This window comes from Chaetodon trifascialis, chromosome 19 (assembly GCF_039877785.1).
Source record: "Chaetodon trifascialis isolate fChaTrf1 chromosome 19, fChaTrf1.hap1, whole genome shotgun sequence".
NCBI lineage: Eukaryota > Metazoa > Chordata > Actinopteri > Chaetodontiformes > Chaetodontidae > Chaetodon > Chaetodon trifascialis.
Window position 1 is genome coordinate 6063557 of NC_092074.1, and position 25140 is coordinate 6088696.

The window sequence follows — 25140 nt, forward strand, 5'->3', positions numbered from 1 at the left end:
TTTCATGTCTTCATCAGAGATTAAATCAATGAATGAACTCATGCTGTCTGTCCTCATGTTTTTCTCTACTCCTCCCACCACCCTGACACTATGGTTTGCGGGAAGCAATGCTCAAATTATGTTACTCCATATGAAATTATGAGAATTTCACTTTACCTCTTGAGTGAACATATAGTTTCAAAGTGGTGTTGATCATTTCTTTGTGGAAATTTGGAAACAAATTGGCTCTGAGGAAAACTGAAAACTATCTGCTTGTCTTTGCAACTCTTGAGGGGGTTGAAAAGCTGTCTGTTTTCACTTTAAAGAGCTGCACAGTCACACGTAGGAAAGAAAGATCAGCCATGTGAAAGCAATCTAATAGAGTGGGTCAATAAGCAGACATGTCCCATTTCTGAGCAGTGGAGGATGTCCAACATGGCCATTGTCTCACTTGCAAAGGCAATTTATTATCTTTGCCCAGACTCAGTCTTAAAGTTTGATCCAGTTTAGGCCCCAACTATTTCATCAAGGTCTGCAATAGTTCTGTGCAGTGTCTCAACAGGCATTTTTCCCAAACATTATCTTGCTGACGCATTATCTTCCCCTTCTTTAATTGGGAGTGGCCACTTTTGTGAGTTCCCAAAAGATTTTTTCAATAATTCTTATAAGTTATTGAAAGATTTTATGGACTATGTATGTATGTATGTATGTATGTATGTATGTATGTATGTATGTATGTATGTATGTATGTATGTATGTATGGACAGGTGTGTATTAAGGTCTGTCCAGGTTAAGAGTTTTGGATCCGAACTCAAATACAATACTGATGTATATAAAACACTGATTCTATAAATGAACATATTTGAGTACCTGTCCTGTTTATATTTCAGATGTGTTCTTGCATATGTCTTTGATTTATTGCCTTTGCCAAGAACCATTTTGCTATTTTAAGATCAGGACATCAAGTCTCCTGATTTTCAGGAAGTAAAACCAACAGCTTTCTTTTTACTTTCATCTGCTTCTGCAATTTTAAAATGCTCTGACCTTGAAAAGGAAAATTTCTCAGCATTTCAGGTCAGATTGATGACTTGAGGGAAAGGTTGGACTTAACATCCAAACATCTTACAATAACAATAGGAAGTGCATCCAGCAGTCACATGTGCTTCCTCTGTTTAAACAAAAACATCATTTACACTTTTAACAACATGTGTTACATCTCTCTGATTGTTTAGAATATGATGTTTCTCAGTCAGACAGAATTTGAGCTACCTTACCCATTCATCATCCACAGCCTGGTCCATTTGTTGCTGTGTTAAAGCTACAACACAGGTGCTGAATGCCAACTTGGATTGGAAATCACACAATCACTATTTCTTTTTTAATCTTCAGGTTTTGTTGAGTTCATCATACTTAAACATACAAAACAAATGACATATACAGTTTTTTACTAATCCACCCATCATCCTGACAGTCCTATTCCTGAATTGTCTTTTCCATCATCAGTGTTTTTGTTTGGGTCCTAAATAATGTGAATTTACATTATTTTTCAAGTGTGTTTTCTGCAGGCTCAAGATATTTGTCACTTTTTTGTGTGAATGTTTCTTCAACTTCAGCTGTCCATTGGTCCTGAAAGAGGGCATCCACTGCATTTTCTGCATCAAAATCCATCAAACCATAAAAATAATTAAATCAGCGCACATCTGAATTCAAAGTTCCCCTAAAATTTACTGTATATATACACATTAACATATACATTCACATTTCCAAGGAGCTACTGTGTACTGAGCTCTCCATCTGAGCCAGCCAACCCTTGTATACCCATAGCTCCTCACTCCCCTGTAACTCTGGAAGCGACGAGAGAACATAAATAGAAGGAAGCACAACCAGGAACCAGTGTGTTTGCTAGATGGGAGAGTGGTGCCAAGACAAGGAGTGCACACTCAAACAGAGCCTGAGAATTTAGAGCTTTTGGCAAGCAATAAAGGAACTGAAGGTCTGCTTTCAAATGAAGTGTTAGGTCCTAACACATATTGTCAACATGTGATTAGACAAATGAAAGCTGGGAAAACCACAAATTAGGTGCAAAATGTTCTGCAATTACTGTAGTGCAATATGTATGCATTATGTGTATCTTGCACATTTTTGTATTTTATTTTACCCCCCCAAAATTGTAATTCTTTACTTGAAATGTATAAGTTGAATCTACCATCACTCTAATTTTAAAGCTGCAATAATCAATGTTTCTAGAATAAAAATGGATCAAATTACTATGTGTAAAGTGAAAGGTGTTATTTATAGTCAAGAACCCACAGAGAATCAGTAGCCAACCCTGCAGCTCCCCTCAGCTTAATGCAGCTTTATTTTTTATTGTGTAGCTGCTCAGCTGACACCATTACTGTTCTGGCTCTCATAGCATAATTTCCAGCTGCTGTTTCTGCTCTGAAAGCTCATAAAACCCACTGTCCATACCTGCTCAGCATCAAACAGCTGACAGACACAGTTAGCAGCTAGCTGGTGAACACAATGGAGCATTTAGCAGCTAAAGAGCTAAATATTTTCCTCAGGGGCTGGTGGAGACCGAAACATGAGCTGAAAAGAGAGTGAATACATACTTGGATTCATCAGGTGTACACAAACACAACTCCCAATGCTCTGCTGCTAACTTTTTGCAAGCATGTTAGCTGTAACAACTTAAAGGTGAAAATATGACAGTGTTTGCAGCTTATTTCAGCTGCACCAAAGGGGCTACAATTTTTATTGTTATCTTTGTAAGAATATTATTTACAGTTATTGCAGGTTTAACAGGTTAGATTAGAACATCAGCAAAAACTCTGAAGAGTCAGTGGGAAGTTTCAAAACTTTTCAGGCTTCTAGAAGAGCTGTACGTGCAGTAATATACATTTGAATATGCTGAATATGCAAATTAGAACTAAAAAGGACTGTTTTTGGGAAGTTAAACCAGGCATCTCAGCAGTTCATACATGGTTATTAGCAACAAGGCTGCGGCCTCAGGGTGATACTGAGAGCTGTGGCATCTTTCCAGATGTGTTGTGTTGAGTGGAAAAACATGGGCTGAGAAGTCGCTGCTGTTTAACCAGAAGGAAACTCCACAATAGCACAATTATGCAGCAGCCTGCAACATTAGGGTGCCCATTGTTTGACATCGAGTTGAATTTATGAACATTTTCATGCTGAAAAGAGAGCATATCTGAAAAGCAGACTTCACACAGCATTCATTGTTTTTGCATGAATTCTCTATTCTTCTCCTACTTGTTCTCATTCCTTCAGCAAAACCAGAGTCCAAAAACAAAAGCTACTCACCAAAACAACATCATAAAAACTTCTCAAACTACTACTGATAAGCATTTGGTTATTTTCTCAGTAGGTCCAAAAAACTAAGACCATAGTTATTCCCTTCAGCCTCAACTAGTTCTGCACAATATCATGTTATTATCAAATCCATGTCTTTTTGGACAAACAATGGTCATCTCAGCCTCTATCCACTCAATATCATATCGTGCCACATCCGGCATGACCTCACCATTCTCCTCTGGTGATATCAGTCCATTAGGAGGGTTTCAACACATCTCTGATTCTGCTTTACTTCACTCTGCAGCAACAAAGTCAACATTACACAAGATTTCCATTTCATTATGCCCACTAAATGTTATTGCCACCACTGTTGAACTTGGTGCCATGTTTAGGTAAGAATATACCCACTTTTATCAGCTTTGAACACAAACTGTGCTGGTATGAGAAAAGAATACAGTGTTTCTACTCACGCCGTCCTCAATGTTTTTTTTCTTTCTGATAATTCAAAAACAGTTAATGCTGCATACATCATTTGTATATTATTATATGCATGTTTTAAGTTAGTATTTGTACAGTTTTGTACTCTGATCAACAGGTCATGAATTGATATAATTGCACATACGATTTATGAGTTATTTGTATTTACTAAAACCATTAAATTGGAGGCCCATTCAGTCCCATTGCATTTATCAGTACGAACTCCATTCAAACTTCAAAGTGCTCACTGTTGCACACTGATCAGCTGCACATGAAGTCAATCTATTTCGTTCATGTTTGCAGGTTTAAGTAAAGGCTTTTTCTAAGTCTCATCTTAACCATTTCACAACCTTTGCCATTTTTTTAACACAACAGCAATAGATTATTATTCTGTCCCTCAGATCTGTCCAGCTGGAGGGAAAACAGTCTCCAAACAGAGACTCTCGACGCTGCAGGTTACTTCCTTGCTGCTCATATTTGTTTGAGATTCATGCGATGAATAAAATATATTTCAAAACTGGACCAAGAAAGAGGTCTAGCCTTAACTGCAGGTCAGAGCGTTAGGGAGGAGGTTGTTTTACGCAGGGGGTTCATGGGAGGTTTTGCTGTGTGGGAAAACCAGGTCAGACTCACATCATGTAAGCAAAGCCTGAATCACATCCCCTTCCAAGAGCAAAAACATGAATTTGGAAAAATCTTCCAAGGAACTGACCTCCCCACAGGTTACTGTTCTGAAGCAAGGACTACAGGGAGCTTTTGTGGGACTAACCCAAGCATTCCTACTGAGGAAGATCAATTTCCTCAATTTCTTTCATGCTTCCATACATGTAGTGTGTCTATATATAATACACCAAAGCTTTGGAGAGAAGAGCACAGGATGTGTGGGAATAGCTGCCCTGCAAAACGACAACCTACGGCATGAACATGAACTCTAGATGCTTTCAGTCATGGAAAATCCATGAATTCTGTGGTAGATTAGCTCAAGACCCACCATCTCACCACTCACACGCACACAGACACACACACACAACCACAACTCCAGACTACTGACAAATGAAACGTGAAGTCAAGCGCTCTGTTTCCAATTGAGTCTGTTATACTGCAATATGAAAGCTGTCCCCTGCATTTCATATGCAGTATGTGCAACTATCTAAGCATGGGACTGAAAAGGTCAAGGGTTACACAAATAACTGAGCTGTATGGGAAGTTGATTTTAAAAGTAGTTTGACTTCCTCTAAACTAAAAGTGCGTTTACATTCTGAAGCTCAGTCCCTCGCAAACGTAAGACAAGTTGTTTTTCTATTAGATGGATCATCGTTCCAATGAAGTACTGCGCCACAACATCTTGCACATCAACTGCATCTTTCCACCAAATTTCCACAGAATCAGTGAAAGAAAAGGTGAATGAGTGAGTGTTCTCACCCACTACTGTTATGTGAATGTTTATAGGTTCATCAAGATAAACTTGCAGCAGTTCTCCAGCTGGCGCCATTAAACCACAGCGGAAGAAGAGTAACAAGATGACGTGCTTAAAAGAGTAAACATCAAACGGTGGACTAAATGCAGAAAACACGATGGAAATGTTTGTTTCATGTGCTCATTTGAGAAAGGTTGAAGTCTCCTCATCAGTCCACACAGATCTGATGTGATGTTTGTCTTACCTTCATGGTGTACATGAAGCATGTGACCTATTTGTCCTACCTTCCACTGAAGGTAGGCTTCCACTCTCATGCTTTCATTCTCATGTTACTTCAGCCAGCGGTGTGAAAACAATCAACTAGTTCAATGTTATATGTCTGTGTTGACTTTTGTGTTCCTGTGTGTAGAACAAAAGGTGTGTACAGAGCCAGAAAATATATGTGTGCATGCACCAGCACATGTAGAACACGGAAAGTGGAAACAGTCAGACAAGTATATAATTAATGTGTGTGTGTGTGTGTGTGTGTGTGTGTGTGTGTGTGTGTGTGTGTGTGTGTGTGTGTGTGTGTGTGTGTGTGTGTGTGTGTGTGCGTGCGTGTGTGTGTCTGTGTGAGAGAGAGAGAGAGAGCAAGAGAGAGACTGGTACTTACATCCACTTCACAAGGGTCCAGAGTGTTTGTTCTTGTTTCTGGGGTCACAGGAAGTTCAGAGTATTTCTGTCAGTGTGCCAGCTTTGCCTCCTCAGGGGGGCAGTCTTATTTACTGCACAAGCAGTGAGAGCAGGCGAGGGGTGTTCCTGTCCATCCCTCCATCTGTAACCGGGCAGCAGCAGTCCAGGTGGAACTGAGAGGAGCGAGGAGGAAATCTGAGGGGAAACGCTGGTGTTACGAGGCTTTGTAAAGCAGCACAGGGGACGCTGAGTTTGTGGTGCTGGAAACACAATGTGGTGGATTTTCCTGACAATCAATCTGTCAAGATCAGCAATTTTGGGAATCTATACAAGACACACAGTCTGTAGATATTCTGCAAAGAAACAACATTTAAAAGTGGCATCCAGGTAGTTTCATGAGTTTCTAAGCCTTAAAAAAATCATAATTATTGTACAAAGGTGATTTCATTGTTTAGTCCTTATCTAAATCTCAACAAAACAACTTGCCTAAGCATTAAAGCAAGACTGTGTTAGAACAGCTGCCACTGCAGCCACAAACAGCAAATGACATGATAATGGTACATTTCCCAAGATTCCCTCAAGTTATCAGTTTCAAAGCTGCATGCATGTTTACATACATACATGTTCTTGTATGTTTGTTTGTTTTGGCCACTTGGGGGCAGCAGAACATGCTGACAACAGCACAACACTAACATTTTATTAGGTTCCCATAAGGTTATTGTTAGTGTGCGTGCCTCACAGCAAGAAGGTTGCCGGTTCGATCCCCGGGTCAGGCGGGGCCTTTCTGTGTGAAGTTTGCATGTTCTTCCCGTGCATGCGTGGGTTCTCTCCGGGTACTCTGGCTTCCTCCCACAGACCAAAAACATGCTCATTAGGTTGATTGATGACTCTAAAATTGTCCGTAGGCGTGAGTGTGAGTGTGAATGTTTGTCTGTCTTTGCATGTGGCCCTGCAATCGGCTGGCGACCGGTTCAGGGTGTACCCTGCCTCTCGCCCATTGTAGCTGGGATAGGCTCCAGCCCCCCGCAACCCCGAAAGGGATAGGCGGTATAGATAATGGATGGATGGTTATTGTTTTGAAGGTACTTGCAGTATTTTCAAAGCCAGCAAAGTCCACAGCAACCACAAGCAGGAAACAGTCACTGCATTCATTCTTTGTGATAAAACCACTAAAATGTTTATATGTGATATGCTAAAATATAGCATGAAAGTAACACAAGTAAAGAGTTGGAAAGGTAGAAAGCTGTGTAAGCTGCTGTGTAAGTGATATTACTGACTAAAGTTTACTGACATCAGCCACCATAAGCCAACGGTCATGTCAGATTAAGCAGGCCTACAGCCTGCGCTGCAAATCTCCTCAGTGTATTAAAATGAGCATGTCTTTTCTTACTTATGAGTTCACAGTCCAGTATCCAGAGAGTTCATCAAACAGTCTTGAAACTATAGATTCGTGAAAATGGAAACAAATGTTCTCATTTTTCATGACATGCCGCACATAACCAAACAGTGAACGTCACCTGAAATCTTTCTCAGCAAGCTTTATCTTGAAAGTCTGACCAGACAATGCATATTTATTGTTGCTGACTTGACTGTGGCATGAGAGGACCAGAGGACATGGTGCAGGATGTAAAGATAAGATAGACAGTGGTTGAATTTTACATTTTATTACATTTTATTATTGTTATTGGCCAGGTTAGTATGCACTGATGTCTCACATGAGTGAACCTGTCTGTTTGGGTGTGTGTGCTCTACTGGGAACAGTGTTGATTGTAAAGTCTGACAGCAGCAGGACGGAAGGACCTGAAGTGTCTCTCTTTCACACAGGTGAAACAGCCTGTCACTGAAGGACAGTTCTGTCAGAGTGTCCTCCATGGGATGGGACATGTTCTCCATCTGTATGGATAGGTTTGCAATCATCCTTCTTTCTCCTACCACCTCTATTTGGGCGAGGGGGCACCCCAGGACAGAGCTGGCCTTCTTAGCTAGTCTGTTAAGTCTCTTCCTGTCAGCATTCAAGATGCCGCTGCCCCAGCTGACCACTCCATAGAAGATGGCTGGTGCTACGACACAGTCCCCTGCAGTCCAAAAGACCTGAGCCTCCTCAGCAGATACAGTCTGGTCTGGCTTTTCTTATATAATGCATTTGTAATGTCGGTCCAGTCCAGTTTGTTAGTCAGATGAGCACCCAGGTACCTTTACAATTCCACCATCTCAGCATTGATTCTCTTGTGTAGGAGAAGAGCATACGTTGCACAGAACATGTTAGATAGTGTGTTCAATCACCTACTTAGTTTGCTCCTTCTGACATAAAACACAATAGTAGGAAATGGAGTGACATGTGCCAATAAATCTACATTGTGTTTGAACACGCCCCTCTGCTGTTTCCAAAGCAGCGAATGAAAACAGACAATAAACTGCAACGTCTTGCTGTGATTTCCTGTCCAACGGAGGCAATGACGGCCTGGGTCAGGAGTTTTGGAGTCTTTGGCTTGTCCTCCGCTTCTCTCAACAACACGGACAATAACCTGCCTTTATGTGAGATGGGGCCCATTCAGGTCAGTAGATTCCAGCAATTAACTGTGGCATGAAGGATTAGAGGAGCTGAAGGATTCCATGAACAGAGGACAGCAGAGGATGCTCTGAGCTGTGCTTAAAACTAATTACAGTGACAGACATTAACATGCCCCATCATCCTGCAATACGTCATCTAACTTCCATCAACCATTACAGGACCTAATGCTTCATAACTCAATCAATCATTTTTATGTTGACAGTGAATCAGATAACTATGTGAGAGGTGTCATATTGACAAACCCAGTGATGGGAGTATTGAGAGCCTTAAGACCACACTATAAAATACTTCATTACAAGTATATTCCTGCATTCAAATTGAAAATACTTGATTAAATGCTCTACAAAGGATTTTTTGTGGCTTGAAACAAGACAGAATAAGGCAGTTTGCAACATTCTAATAATGAAAAAATACTTTTTAGAAAATACTTGAACCAAATGCATTGGCATTAAAAACAGTGTGGAATAGCACTAGCAGATTTTGTCGCTTTATTTAAACAAAATAAGACACTGAGGATGCGGTTAACTAGTATTTACTGTAGGTTAGTCATGCATTAGTTTGTCCCACTGAACTAATAATAACTTACACATGTAGAAAAGTATCTAAAAATAATGATCATCAAACAATTATTAAAGATTTCATAAGTGGAACAACTATTATCTACACAGTCTTCACTTATGCTTCATTTTCATATTTACATATACATAAACCAATAAATAACTACCTCTAAACCCCATATAAGACACACTGAGCACATAATGATGAAGAAGCACCAGTGAACTATATTCTGATTGTGTCTCAGATGCAGTTCCTCTACCCTGTGGAGCTTTTTAGTCTCTTTAAACTCATTGTTTTCTTTGTGTTTTTGCAGCCTGCAAGCTCAGCAGGTAGCTCCATCTATGATAAACTCACTGCACTGTACGCTACCTGCCCAGTGGAGTTAGCCGTCATGGCTGAAACAAACCAAATCTAAGACAGAAAGTTGATAAAAATAACTGTAATGGTTTACTCACAGTCACCCAGACAAACAGATTTTTGAGTCACTATCGTATATGACTTGTTAAAAACTTAAAATGGGTTACAGAACCTTTATACACGAAAACCTGAGCCAGATATTTTCATGCAGTAATTTCCTGCATTCACCTCAAAATGCCTTTCATGACCTCGGCTGCAGCGTCTGTTCCAAAGCCAATAAAGCCCACCTGTGTCAGTCATACAAGAACCAAGAATGTTATCCTGATACGTTGATCTGTTTCGTTTTATTTATCTCTCAGTGCACTAATAATCTCATTTTGATTATTAGGATGATGCTGAAATGTTCTTGACAAACTGAAATCCTTTGAATCTCTAATCTTTTTGCCCTATTGTTCCAGACACAGTCTAAGGGACTGAAAACAAAGATGTTAAGATGACAAAGTTGTAATATATTTTGCTTGTTTAACCCGAAAGCTTGTGATATCACAGGAGTCCCGAGGGGGCATTTCCTGCCATTGAGGGAGGGGATCTACCTTTCCCCCGCTCGGGCCTCAACACAGGACATGATTTACACAACCAATATTTATCTGTGCGTCTCAGATGGTGAAACACAATATCCTCAGAGCGAGTTCCTCACAGGTCGGTGAGGGTCCGAGGGGGAAAGAAAGGTGCATCGCTGCCAGAATTTCAAAAGCATGATTCTGAGATAGATCGGTTTGACCAAGAGCCAAAATATTTTTGACAGGATTCTGAACATATTTCTTTGTTCATTGCTCCACCGCTTTGTGGGTGTTGTTGAGATTGCATCGGGTTTCAGTTACCTAAAGGAGAGAGCAGTTTCCTGGTGTACAGAGGAACATTTTAAAGCAGATCTCAGAGCAGTGCTCTCATATGTTATTTTTTTCTTGAATGATATTTCTGAAATCTCTTTCTACAGTTGCATGCAAGAGTTGACAAAAGTCTCCCATGTCACAATAGTACTAATCACACACCACTGATTGTGACAGCAGCACATGGAAGAAAAATTCTAAAATTCTTCAAGTTTAATGAAACTATTTCCTGTGAGGTCACCAGTGATGTTAAAGGATCTTTATGGATGGTCTTTGCAGTTTGGGCCACCATTCTTATTGATAATAACACTGTGCATGCCAAGATCATAGGTGAGATCTGAGAATTGCTTAAAAGAAGTCCAACAGGGTAAAAAGCTGCAATGTAGACTTTTCCTGTAAACTAACCGAAAGGATTTCTACACTTTGTTTGTCCATCCTCATAAAACCTTTGCAACGTTTTAAATCCTGTATTGTTTACATCCATGTTTACGAGCTGGCTCTTAACTGGTTTTCTCCATCTGTGCCTTTGTGCATTGTTTAGTTTCTTAGTGCATCAGTGCCACCTGTAGATCAACCAAACCGTCACTGTTCTGGTTCACTCTCACCGCTCTCCGAGCATCATTCCTCGCAGTTGTTTTCAGCAAAAAAGCTTTTAAAAGCCAATGATACTACCTGCTCAGCACCAAACAGCATATAGAGACTAGCTGGCGAACATAATGGAGCATTTAGCTGCTCAAGAGAAGTTGGTGGAGACCAAACACAGAGCTAAAAGAGAATGAATGTGGGACTCGAACACAACTCCAACTTAATGACAATGCTGCTCTGTAGCTGTGGGATGTGTAAAAAACAAGTTCATCACTTCAATTTGAAGGTGATGAGGTTTCCACTGCCCCCAGGGTGACAAAAATATTTGATTACAGGTTTAAAAGCACAGTATTGTATCCAGCTACAACATGACTCAACGGTACACTGATAAGTTCTATCTGGTCTGTAAATGAGGCTTCTCCAGCTTGCTCACATGTTATTCTGTGGTATGGTAACATCACTGTGAGCAAGGAACAATCTGTAAATGAGATTCTTAATCTGCTGAAACCCACTCTCCAGAAAAAGGGCAGCAGTGCCATTACCTAACGTCATGGTTCTGATGAAGAAATTACAAAAGTGGAAGTCTTTGAAGCATGAACAATCTTGACAGTGTTCCAAACCAGGAATGACCTAATTCTGGAAAATGAGGGTGATTGTTAAGGAAACAAATCAACAAATCAACACAGCCTAAAAGATGGAAAGTCCAGCATGTGTTTTAATTGTATTAATAGCAGATATCACCATGATATAAAGAGCACACAATCTGTACTGTAAAATATTTCAGTATAAATTTATAGCCAGAAAAGTACATTTCTGGCTACCAGTTGCATTATTTATCAGCATGTTACTATGCAATTTCCACTGTAAATGATAAAAAATGACAGCTGTATACCATGATGTAGGAGTGTGCTGAAATACTGTTTTGTGTGGTTGACAGTATTAATTGGAGTAGTAATGTACTGTAAGTCACTAGCCACTAATTCATTCTTATGTTAATAAACACACCTACAGTATAATGTTAAAAAATGTTAAATCCAAATAAAAAAAAAATAATAATATTGATTATCCATCCATCCATTATCTATACCGCCTATCCCTTTCGGGGTTGCGGGGGGCTGGAGCCTATCCCAGCTACAATGGGCGAGAGGCGGGGTACACCCTGAACCGGTCGCCAGCCAATTGCAGGGCCACATGCAAGGACAAACAACCATTCACGCTCACACTCACACCTACGGACAATTTAGAGTCATCAATTAACCTAATGAGCATGTTTTTGGTCTGTGGGAGGAAGCCGGAGTACCCGGAGAGAACCCACGCATGCACGGGAAGAACATGCAAACTTCACACAGAAAGGCCCCGCCTGACCCAGGGATCGAACCGGCAACCTTCTTGCTGTGAGGCACGCGCACTACCTGCTGCGCCACCGTGCAGCCCAATATTGATTATTTGTAGCTTAAATGTTTAAATCAAACTAGGATCTCACAGGTTTGTTTTTACAGACATTCAATCTTAAACTGGGAGCATTCATTAGAATAGAAAGAAAGAAAGAAAGAAAGAAAGAAAGAAAGAAAGAAAGAAAGAAAGAAAGAAAGAAAGAAAGAAAGAAAGAACTTTTATTGTCTCATTCGTCAGCAGTGCCATTACCTAATGGTAATGGATCTTCTTGCATGTTTTTAGTGGGGGTATACTTATGGAGGAAACCCCAGGTGAACACGGGGAGAACATGCAAACTCCACACAGAAAGGCCCCTTTTTAATCGAGCAGGCACCGAAGGCATGGTGGAGGACACACCACCAGCGCCCACAGCGGGATTCGAACCGGGACATTCCAGCTGTGAGGCGACAGTGTTACCGCTTGGTCCACCGTGCCACCCAATAACACTTACAAAATGATTAAAACCCCAAATAAACTAAGACAGAACAAAAATCTGCCCAATATGGAATTTGCTAATTTAACAGAAAGTCGTAATGTTTTCAAGGAAACTGATAAGTTGTACTGTTTACATAAAGACCAACCACTCCCTGGAGGGGATGTGTGGCATGTAGGTCATGTGAATGGTCATGTGCTCGATATGAGCCCACTGTTACCACCCATGACATAGCAACAGAGCTTAGTCAATTCCTCAGGGTGTGGGTGGCACAGGACAGCTGATAAACGAAAGTGTCATGCTTGTGTGTGTATGTGTGTGTGTGTGTGTGTGTGTGTGTGTGTGTGTGTGTGTGTGTGTGTGTGTGTGTGTGTGAGGCCACGGGTAAATTAACCTCATCTCTCCTCTCTTTTATCCTCGTCCAGGACATGGAAACACATCCCTTTTCCTCCTCCACTGGTGACAGCTCTCTCACACACTCTGTAGTCCTTGGCCGTACCTTAAGGTCATTGGCAGCTGCCATGAAGCTGACAGTAAAACTTCAATTCAGGTTAACAGTTAGGAAAACACTGTGTTCATGCTAATCTAACAGGATCTGTGCTGTTGTTAATGGGGAAGGTCAGCGTACAAGAGTGTTATTAAAAACATCTCTTTGGGGTGGATCTCAGTGAGCCAGATAAAGAGAAGCCAGATAATACGACACATAGCATGCTGAAAAGAGAGACAAAATGCAATCAGGGTTTATCAATAATATATTCAAGTGCTAAAACTGATTTGGAAGCTTCAACACCTCATCATGATGGCTAAACTAGAGATGCACAGATATCGATAAGGCCGACTACCCAGAGCCCAGGTATCTGCATTGGATCTGACAAAGTCGTATCGGTGCATCTCTGGGCTAAACCATTAGAGGAAAGTAAACAGAATGTTTCCTGGTTGCAAGAAAGCACCAAACTGGAATCACAGTTGCTGCAATCATCCATAGCTGATTGGTGTGGGTAACCAACATTCAAGCTGGTGATAGGATTTTTCTTGCAGGGTGAAAAACCTGTTAGCTTGCACCTGGCAAGCTAACAGCTAACTCACTAGCACAAGCCAGTTACAATGACTTCTATAGTTCCTCTCTCTTTTCCCCCTACCAACATATTCCCCTACTTTAGACTGTACAGGTCTCCATCCTTTTAAAGCCCAGTGCTATGAAGACTTGCAATTGGGTAACAGCACAAATTCACAGGTCAAAGTTCACCAACTTGAACTCATCACAAAGAAAGTTATTTAGATTTACTTGCTCTTTCAAGTGAATCCATTACTCACAGTGATTCCATTGGAACTAACTGAAAATGAAATGCTGGATGAGCAGGATCAAACTGCCAACCACTGTTATCTGAGTAGAAAATGAGTGTACAACTTCCAGAGCCCTGGATGCCTGTAATTCAGCTCAACTTGACTGTAGAAAACATAAAACATATGTGATGACATCCATAGTTTTCTACCACTCCCTGCCTTCTCTGCTGGTCACTGAGGCCAGAAAAATCAAGATTTGGGCAAAGCTCGTGTTTTAGTAAAGTTGCCCAGCTTCTTTTAACTTGTGTTGCCAATTAATCAGAGCAGAGGAAGTCAAATTAACTGCTGAAACCAGATATTGGGGATTTCCTAGTTACTTCAACACATTTTTTTTTCATGATTAGCATTTTATTCCACATTGCTGTGGTGGTTCCTGTCTGTATATTGTGTATGAGGTTAAGCTGAAGGATTGGCAGAGCATCTCGGTGTCTGACATGTTTATAGTGCTACAAATCAGTTAAGAGGTTCAGAGGTTTTTTTACACAAACTACTGGTTACACATGAATTATTACATTATCACAATTTGGTTTTGGAAAGGATGTGACAGTGATGCCAATATTTTTTTTTTTTTTAAGTGCAGCTGCATTTAATAGAAGAAGTAACATGGCTCCTTATGTTTATGAGTGTACAGGCTGTGTGTACATGCATGGGTATGACTTATCCGGGATTTCCACTGGGCACGTATTTGTGACATCACAGATGCAACACTCATTTGCTCCGTCCTCCAGGCCACTGGTTTCAGAAGCAGAGCGTTTTGCCCGCCAAGCTTTGTTGATTTGCTCAGATCGTGTCTATTTGGTCATTTTCGGCCTTCTAACATAGGTTGGTCGGCTTCCTGTGCCCCATGCCTGTGTCTGACTTTCTGTCTGGCTTGATCTGCTCTGTGGACAGTGATGTGATTGACACGTCATCCATTAAAAATAGATTCAGTGAGTATTCTCCACAGAGCATGACGTAGACACACTTCTGGGACACTTGTGATGCAGAGATGTTAGGGTTAGAGTTAGGGTTAGGCAAGGAGTGGTTGGGGTTAAAATAGGGGTTAGGGTAAGTCTCAAGGAATAAATGTAACCCCTAAATTCCACCTGGTGCCAAAATGTTTCATCTGTCACACGTATGAAGGAGCTGATCACTGCCATTCTAGTCAATGAGTGCAACTCCACCAGGTGCACACTGAGTCTATTTTTGAGGGAAGGTGCGTCAATCTGCACAGAGTAAATCAAGTCAGACAGCAAGTCAGACAAGTTGGAATCTCAGGGTAAGTCTATCAAATTTCCTCAAACGTGACCCAAATAAGCGTGTGTGAGTGGAAAGTGGGGACCATGAGCACCGATGAATGTGTCAAGGACATTGAAGGTGACGATGATTGAGGAGGATTACTTTCATATTCCGTAGATTTCTGCTGCTGTGGAGCCAAGGCTTCTTTTTACTGCACTTCACCAACAGGCTGAGGACATTGTCCTTAACATTTGACCGTGAGTTGGGCGTATGTAATCTCGCACAGGCAGCAGGAAACTAGCGAAGCCTTCACCGGTCAGTCACAATGAAGCTGTTTTAACATGTTCAAACAAACGTTCAGAGCAATATCACAAATATCCAATTAAAACAAGACTGTACTGAGGATGTTGTTCGTGGCATTGACACCAAAGTTTGACCAAGAAACTGCATCAGATGGTTTTATTATGAAAACACAGCCAACATGGCAACTGGAAAGAGTGAGCCTTGATTTTGGAGAAACAAAACAGTGTTTAGACACGTCTTTAACGATCCCCTGGGTGCATTCATTTTCGGCATAAAGATAGATATCAGAGAAAATATTTACTGGGGCCGGCCTGGTTTTTGTCGCCAAGCTGACTTCTTGTTGATATTACACAGAAGTGTGTGTTACTGTGTTGGACTGAATCCATGCCGCTCGCTGCCACGCGTGCTGGCAAAAGTCAGAATCTTGAAATTAAACAGTCACCACTCAAATAAAAACATTGAACTGATTATTTTGTTTCTGCAGCATGAACAAAGGATTCCCTTCCCTGTACGCCTCAGTCACATCCCCTCCACCCCATTCCATCCCACCACACCTCTCTCATGACGGAAAATAAGCACTGAAATAGCATGGAGCCTACCACCTCTGTGAATTGTGGGTACTTCCTCACTGTGTCATAAATGTATTATTACCCTGAAAAGTCAATTTTCTCATCTCTGAATACAAATTTGGTTACTGCTGATAGTCATTGATGTAATATGCTCATGATTCTATACAGCACGGAAACATTATTTCTTCTTTTACATCCACTGAGTCACTCTGTGTCACTCTGGGAGGGAATCAATCGGATGTGATCACATTCATTCAAATGAGCTCAACCAAAATTCCACCTGGAAACGAAGCAGCTCAAGAAATGAGAATGCAGGTTTACGTAATGTTGTTCTTGTCACGTTTTGTTTCTGTACCCGTGGCTGACGGAAGTGTGTCCAGCCCTCTTTTCTTAATTCCAAAGTCCAGTCACTTTCCCCCCCTGAGGAAAGTGGAAGGCAGCTCTCTTCCTCCTCCACTGGCACCATAAATCTGAGAGAAGATGTTGAATAGTAGAAGGATGGTGATTGATTTAGATTGACCACAAGTTAGACAAATGTGTCTCTCCCGCTGTAGTTATTATTGTATCATAAGGAAGTTCGTCCGCCTTCCAAGCCCATGAGTCAGTGTACCTCCTGGAAGGAGGGGTTCTTTTTGTTCATGTTTCCAAAATTACGGCAGGGCGCATTTTAACTTCAACTGTAATGTTACACATGGTGATTTCTTGGTAATCAAGAAAAAGTCCACACTGTTGGTATTCACATTCTTTATTCACAGGAAGTCAAGCAGTTATGAAAAGACTGTAATTAAAATTAAAAATTAAGAATTGAAAATGTTGAGCTGCATTAATGGGTCTTTTTTGGCCACTTGGCGGCAAGAAACAAGATGAAAACACAACACAGGTTATCACCTTACAAAGGCGGCTAACGTGCTAATAAAAAAAACAGCATTCAGCCGTTGTGTCTCCGTCCACCTGGCAAATATTCGCTCTTCTTATAGCTCTGTTTTCGTCTCCACCAACTCCTGAGGGAGGTGTCTGGCTCTTTGGCCACTACATGCTCCGTTATGTTCACCAGCTAGTGGCTAACTTTGTCTCTGCTATTTGGTGCTGGGCAATAAATGTTCAGAGGGTTTACAGTAGCTGCTAGTTAAAAGCTGCTGGAAACAAGGTTCCTGAGATCAGTGAGACAGAACCAAAGCAGTAAAGTTGCAGACTGAAAAGAGGTGAAAATTCTCTGTGGGTATTTGAAGTTTGAATGGATTTTTTGCTAATTCTGACAAATCTTACCTCTTAAAATGCTGTAAAATGCTCATTTATTGAAGAACAATATGCAGGTCACATTTCACGGTGATGCAAAATCCAACAAATTTATATTGGTGAGGATATTGATAGATATTGTTTAAAATATGCCAACATAAGTACATTATATTTTGTAATGTGGTTGAATTACCAATAAAGTAGAAAACTTTGATTTAAAAAGTGCAATATTCCCCTCAGAAGTGAGAATATAAAGCTTTACGAACTGGAAAAACGTTCCACTCTCCCAAAATTTCTTACATTCTTTACATTATTACATTATTCACATTACACATTACATTATTCTGACATACAGTTCAACTCCTTTGTTACTTTGTGTCCAAAATGTGATTTCTCATTGTCTTTTCCTTAAAATTTCAATGGGATGTTGTCTTTAATCATTTACATGATTTGACCACTCAAAAATCCTGCTCCCAATACACCGATTTATTTGAACTTCCTTATCTACTTTTCTCCTTCAGTTATTCTGCTCTCAACCAAAGCAAATATGAGGGTCAAGATCTAAACTGACACTGATGCTAAACTGGGATCTGCCTATAAACACAGTTTGATTTATAGGTTTATCCAGGCCAGGAGATTCTAAACATTTCAAATAACAACTATTTAATGTCAGATAGATTGTGAGATCTCTTTTACATTAAATTAGTCTTATATTGCTTAACATATTTTGGGGGCATTTTATGTCGGCCTATATATGACCCGCGTAAAAAAAAAAGAAAAAAAAGACAAAAGACCTCTAAAGATCACACGTGTGTCAGTGTATGTGAGACTTGGATTTTTGGCAGCGGTCTCTTTCCCATGAGGCTCTTACTAACAGGAATATCATCTAAATCAAGATGGGGAAGAATCACTCATGAGGGAGGATTAAGAGATTTTGCTCATCCTCCTCTTATTAAAAGTTCATCTACCCGCGGGTGAGTGTGTGTGTGTGTGTGTGTGTGTGTGTGTGTGTGTGTGTGTGTGTGTGTGTGTGTGTGTGTGTGTGTGTGTGTGTGGTGTATACACACACACACACACACACACACACACACACACACACACACACACACACTATGTTCTGATGGGCCAGTCTCTGCGATAAGGATTTTGGACAGCGTGGGGGTTGAGCAATCAGACCGGGGCTTAAACCACTGGCCAGGACGGAACTTCCTTCCTCTCGTGAAAAAAAAAAAAAAAAAAAACTCCACTTGCAGGCTTTTATAAATGGGACTATGTTCAGCTTCCAGTCGCTATATCAGCTTCGGATCGTCGAACACAGACGTTTTTACGACGATATTCAACTTTCCTAACGTCGACATGATGACTTGGACGACAAACGCAGCGTTGTTGGCTGTGCTGTTCCTCTGCGGGCTGGACAAACCGGTGCGCTCTCGGCTCGGTCACTGCAGCGGCAGCCAGTGCTTTGCGCTGTTCCAGAAGCCCGACAACTTTGAGGGCGCACAGAAAAGCTGCAAAGACTATGGTGGACAGTTATTTGTGTTCAGTGTGCCAGACATAGAGAGGATACTGACGAGTCTACCCAGTGGGTTCAGCGGTAGTTTCTGGCTGGAGCAGCACAGTGCCGGCGGGCCAACAGAGGAAGCTGCAACAGGTCCCTTAAACTGCTCCTCCATCTCCGTGTTGACGGGATGGAACAGCACGTTGTTGTGGAAGCCGTGCCGGGAAAACCTGGACGGATATCTGTGCCAATATAGATTCGAGGAGCCGTGCAATAGGTTGCAGGCAGGCGGAGGCGCACAGGTGAAGTACACCGCGATTATGGGCTTCGAGGTGAAAGACTCCGAAACATTTCCACCAGGAACCATCGCTGTCGCGGAAAAGGTTGGCGCTAAACATCCGGACTCGAGGCATGTGTGTTTCTCGAGCGATTGGATGCGAGCTCCGTGGAGTTGCGAGGTGCTGCAGGGCGGCTGTGAGCACAACTGCAGCTCTACGACGCACACCTGCATCTGTCCCGCGGGGCAAACTCTCCAGCCCAACAAAATCACCTGCGACGCGGATTCGTGCGTAGACTGTGCCCAGGAGTGCCCGACAGGGTACAGGCTGGCGCAGGACAGGAAGAGCTGCGTGGACGTGAACGAGTGTGAGGAGGAGGACCCGTGCACAGGTGAGGGTGAGGAGTGTAAGAACACCAAGGGAGCGTTCCAGTGCATCTGCAAAGATGGCTTCGAGGCAGAAGATGGGGTGTGTGTGAACGTCACGATCTGTGAAAGGTGTGAGCACATGTTGTGTGATAAATTCAATGGGGTTTATGAGTGTGTGTGCCGGAGGGGGTTCAAGGTGTCACCCAAAGATCCCACCAAGTGTGAAATGCACTGCACGGAGAGAGATTGTCCAGCCAGATGCATCTCCAACACAGACGACGAGGTGAAGGGCACACCTCAGTGCTTCTGCCCTAATGGTTACATTCTGGACACAATTAACAGCACAGCCATCTGTAGCGACATAAACGAATGTGAGCAGGAGAAGCCGTGTGATCACAAGTGTGAAAATACACTCGGCAGCTTCAGATGTTGGTGCGATGAGGGGTTCAAGCCGCACAAAGAGTACGAGTGTGTGCCCATCGAGGAGGAGGAGGAGGAAGAGGGCTCAGGCTCAAGTGCTCCATACCCCACAGCGGCCGGCGCTCACCCAGTCACTGTGCCCTCTTACATCAAGACCGGCAGCATCCTGGGCATCACCATGTTCATGGTGCTGTGTGCCGCGCTGCTGTTTTTCTTCATCCAAAACGCGGTCAGGCGTTGCGGCAAGTTTCAGCTTTCCACCTTCAAACATCCAAATATGGATATTTTATATCTGCAGCAGGTGACCACAGAGACATATAAGAGGTTATCCTTCGACAAACCCTTTAAAAATGACTCGCAAATACTTCAGTCGCAACAATGAGGCAGTGGGCTGCTTTTCGACCTCCTTCTCATGTCACATTGCACTGTTTTTCTTTCCTCGGAGACATCAAATATAGACAACAATATGGGACTTTTCCAGTTATCCATAGGCAGTGTTAACGGAAATTGTTTATCTTTTAAAGCTACAAGCAATCACATCCTGTAAAGTCAAACTGTACATGATAGTAGTGGATACACATGAAATGAAGATATAGGACTTTAAAGGAAAACAGCATAATGCTTTTTGAATGTATAATAGATTCCTGTATGAATTGTTGTTTATTTGCCTCCTAGTTATCAACCTTGTTGCAGAAGTATAAACAAATTGGGTTTCCTTCTCAATTGGGCCAATGTTTTGAGTTATATATTAAATAAGATGCTGTAAATCAGAAAAAAGTGAAACAGTAACGGTACTAAAAAGTTAGTATGGCCACTTTTCTGATTTTAGGTCATTCTCTTCAAAAGGGTTACAAATCCAGTAATTTAAGACCTATTTTCAGCGACATATGAATGACAAGATTCTCATACGACAGAGCCGGTTTTATGTTATATTTCACGTTGTTGCTGTCTAATTACACTGTAATCATAGTGTACTTCACTGTAGTTAAGCTCTTTAAAGTAAAAAGCTAAATGTGCCTCAGCCTTTGCACAACACTCATTTGCCATACACACATTGCTTGTAATACACTGTATTTGTAACCTACCTAAGTTAAAACTCGATGGTTTTTGGTAAAATAACACTTAGTAACTTTTAGTACTGATGTTTTGAATGTTCATCTTTTCATCTTATTTGCGTTCTGGAGTTGTCTGCTCATGAACTATGGTTATGCATTTTGGTTTATGATTTTTGAGACATATATAAGGTATATCTAGTTTTAAAGCGGACTGCTGTTTGTTTTGGGATGTATTGTGGGAACTGTTTCAGTTCAGGCTTGTCACGCTTTATAAACCAATTCCACATACACAGATCTGATGTGTATACTCCAAAATTTACTGTAAGTCAAAGATGTTGGCATTTCTGGATGCATACTTTGGGCTTGATTTATTCACTTAAGTCATTATACTGCAAATGGTATCACACAAAACAGTTACAGTTCTGTTGGCTTATGTGTGTCGGAACAGAAGTGTAATGTAATTACGTGTTGCATATTCACTGATAATCCTGAGGTGCTATACTGGCTGTTCATTGCTACCACTGACATTTTCATGAGGTTGAATGTTCTTAACTTTACTGTATAGCAGACTGCTCTTGGGGCCACAGATGCTGGGCTGTAGGCATTGAGAGAGCAATCAATGTGAATGTAAATCTGTGCTGCTATGATCTCCATATATATATGTATGTATATATATATTTGAAAACACTTTTGCACCTCAGTCTGATGTGTTCAGTCAACACATGTCTGTATAACAGGCTTAATGCAAGCTTTCACTTGTTGCAATGTTTGATTTCATGCGAGTGAACATGTCACTACTGAGTAATAAATTAAATGATTGAAATTTGGAGACAAAGGGTTTATTTATTTTGTTTTCTATACAATCTATGCTTACATCTAATAGTTTTTAGTGTTCCGCATATATCAAGTTTTTTATATTTAGCTGCATTTTGCTTTGATGCTTCCTGTGAAAGGAATCAGAATAAATCTTTAATCTTCCTCAACTTTACGCTCAAACTGTTGAGTTAGTGTGCGACCCACAAAACGCTCATATATTTGTATTTATACTACTACATTACACTACTTTAGGCATTAAGCTGCCTCTATTCAGAGCAAAGTGCAAAAAAGTTAGTATCAGTGCCTGAGCAATATTCATACAGAATGATTAGAAATAAAAACAATAATTAGAAATAGACAAAGATATAAATAAATAAATAAAGCAAGAACCTTTCTTTGCATTGTCCCTATTTCTTTTTCCACCACCGCAGATTTTAAACTTGCTTCAAAGATAATTCGATTGAAAGTCTGAGCACGGGACTAGACCTCTCGTTTAGACTGACATCTTGTGTAAAGTGGAGTTGGGAGGGGCTTCTGCAAACGGGGGGCGTTGGGTAGATGCCCCCTTACGTCCGCACGGCGTCGGTGCGTACGTGCGTAAAATGCGTGCGTAATTGGGGATGTGGTCCTCAGTGCCGAGGAGAAAGTTTGTGAAGGGACAGTGAGAGGCGCAGCAGGCAGATTAAGACCTACTTCCTTCCTCTGCTGGGGCACTAATATGGAGTTGGGGGGTTATAAATACGAGCAAAACATTTTCTCAAACAAACAAGCACACAGACTGCTGGAACGCACAAGAACTTAAACGGACATAACCGACGTTTAATCATGAAGGATGTAACGGGACTGTTGGCCGTCATGTTGGCTTTTCTGGTGGGAAGAGCCGCCGGGATAGAGCCGAACAGCGGTTACTGCATCGGGAACCAGTGTGTCGCTGTGTTCCAGGATCCAAGCGATTACAAGGCCGCTCAGAATCAATGTGGAGATCGCGGCAGCCACTTGATGACAGTGCGCACATCTGTTTCCCATGATATTCTTTCTATATTGTTGGGAAACTTAACGGGGCGGTTCTGGATCGGTTTACATCGAACAGCTGGCTGTCCAGACGCTGCTGCCGACCTGAGAGGCTTCCAGTGGGTTACCAAAGACATCGAAAGCGACTTCTTCAACTGGGCGCCAAGCTTTGACAGCAGCTGCTCTTCTCATCGCTGCGTCTCAGTTTCCCAAGAGAGCGACTATAGATGGACCCAGGAACCATGTGACGAGCATGTGGCCGGGTTTCTCTGTGAGTACACCTTCAATGAGCCGTGCACAATTCTAGCGGTTGGAGAGGGTGAGTCTGTTGCCTACAGGACGCCCATGGGGTTCGGGGTCGGTGACATGCTGTCTTTGCCCCCTGGAAGCTCCGCTGTCCGGTTGCCATCTGAGATTAAATACGTCTGCTTCGCCCAACAGTGGCTGCAGGCGCCCTGGAGCTGCGAGATCCAAGAGGGTGGGTGTGAGTACAAATGCGCAGTGGACCCCAAACATGTGCCCTCCTGCTATTGTCCGGCGGGACAAGCCATCAACCGTGCAAACAAAGTCACTTGCGAAGTGGACACAGAGGACCCGTGTCTGAAGCTGCGCTGCGCTCACACCTGCTACCAGACGGAAGACTCCTACGCGTGCATGTGTGACCACGGATTTAAACTGGCGCAGGACGGCAGGTCGTGCGTGGACTTCAACGATTGCACAGATGAGCGGCAGTGTCCCGGGGAGAACTTCATGTGCGTCAACACCGTCGGCGGGTTTCAGTGCGTCTGCAAGGATGGATACAAGATGACCGGCCAACTGTGCGTCGACGTGGACGAGTGCGCGTCCGCTCCATGTGAGCACATGTGCGCCAACACTCCTGGTAGCTACCAGTGCTCATGTTATGACGGATATCAAGAGGACCCAAAGTCACCGAGTAAGTGTAAACTCCACTGCGGGAAGGAGGAATGCGTCGCCGAGTGTGACCCCAATGACAAGTTCCAGTGTTACTGTCCTGAGGGCTATATTGCAGAGGAAAGGGACACAGATACGTTTTGCATTGACATCGACGAGTGCTCTTTCTTTTATTGTGACCAAAACTGTGAAAACACATTCGGCAGTTACGTGTGTGCATGCTCTCCAGGATATACCCTAGTTGACCATTACAAGTGCGTAAAAAACGACGATGATACGGACGCAGACGGAGGGTCGGAGGGCTCCGGAGCGCCCATGATTCCAAACATCCACTCAACATCACCTGTGCCGTATCCAGATCCAACAAGGCAACCCTCGGCAGTGACAGTGGGGGGTCTCGTGGGGATAATAGTGTGCACTGTCTTCTTCATTGTGTTGATGGTTTTTCTGGCTCATCACTTCCTCACCGGCAGAGGGAAGCTGGAGAGCGCCGGTGCGCTCAAAGCGCAGGACGACGAAGCGCACGGTTTACGGCACGTGACGAGTGACACTTAGACTTAAAAAAAAAAAATTTAAAAAGCCCAGGAGAGACAGCTAAAGCACGACATCTGAATGTAGAGGTCAAGCCGCGTCAACAGCGCTGCAAAGACAGTTTTGAAGGATGTAGATTTCACAGCCAAATAAAAGAACAGGGATGTGGTGACGCCATAGGAGATAAAGTCACTATGAACTCTTACGAGAACAGAGATTAGAAACAGGCTATTATGCAATATTATTGTAGTGTTTTGTTTTTGAGGACGGATATTCACTGCCGCAAAACTGATTTTATCTACCATTCAACTCACATACAACAGATGCATTGTAATAAAACATGACAAAGAACGTTGCTTATTTTTTAAAGTTCATGCTGGAACATTATAAAATTCTAAAAATGTGAATGAAGGACGTGTCTGTTATTTTTTCTTGTGATATCTCTCGCATCCATTCCTGCCTGAGCCACAGGCTGACTGCCCCACCATGCGGACAAATAAGTGAATTACAGTTATTCATAACTTGACGTTCATGGAAGAAGGAATGGTACAAGCGCACAGTTCCTCCTTTATGCTAATGTCCTCCGCACATATTATTCATCAAACACACATAAAGCTATAAAAAAAATATAATAAAATAAAAAAAAAAAAACAGGAAAAAATTCCCCCAAAAAAGAGGAGGGGAAATATAAGGAATATTTATGAGGAAAAAATGTAAAAATTACAAGTCCATCACATAATCCTGTTTGAGGAGTGATAGAAAACGTTGCAGCAAAATGAAGGCCTGTTTGTAATACCATCATAATAACTAATATTATGGAAGGAGTGCTAGAGGTAGAAAAAGCAGTAGAAGCATTGATATAATTCTGATTAAGAGTTGTTGCAGTAGTAGTGGT

General features: G+C 42.0%; 2 protein-coding genes across 2 annotated transcripts; both read left to right on the forward strand.

Moving 5' to 3' along the window:
• The first annotated feature begins 18614 nt into the window (after positions 1 to 18614).
• On the forward strand, positions 18615 to 20952 carry LOC139347643 (thrombomodulin-like). Its single transcript, XM_070987374.1, has one exon. The coding sequence runs from the start codon at positions 18620 to 18622 to the stop codon at positions 20300 to 20302; it is 1683 nt and encodes a 560-aa protein (XP_070843475.1). The 5' UTR covers positions 18615 to 18619; the 3' UTR covers positions 20303 to 20952.
• Positions 20953 to 22449: 1497 nt separating this feature from the next.
• Positions 22450 to 24656, forward strand: LOC139347330 (thrombomodulin-like). The gene has a single exon (XM_070986827.1). It carries the CDS (start codon positions 22617 to 22619, stop codon positions 24267 to 24269), a length of 1653 nt encoding a protein of 550 aa, XP_070842928.1. The 5' UTR covers positions 22450 to 22616; the 3' UTR covers positions 24270 to 24656.
• The last annotated feature ends 484 nt before the right edge of the window (positions 24657 to 25140 follow it).

What these genes read in the sequence shown, in the direction of transcription:
- LOC139347330 (XM_070986827.1), top strand. Translation starts at nt 22,617, where the DNA reads ATGAAGGATGTAACGGGACTGTTGGCCGTCATGTTGGCTTTTCTGGTG.
- LOC139347643 (XM_070987374.1), top strand. Translation starts at nt 18,620, where the DNA reads ATGGGACTATGTTCAGCTTCCAGTCGCTATATCAGCTTCGGATCGTCG.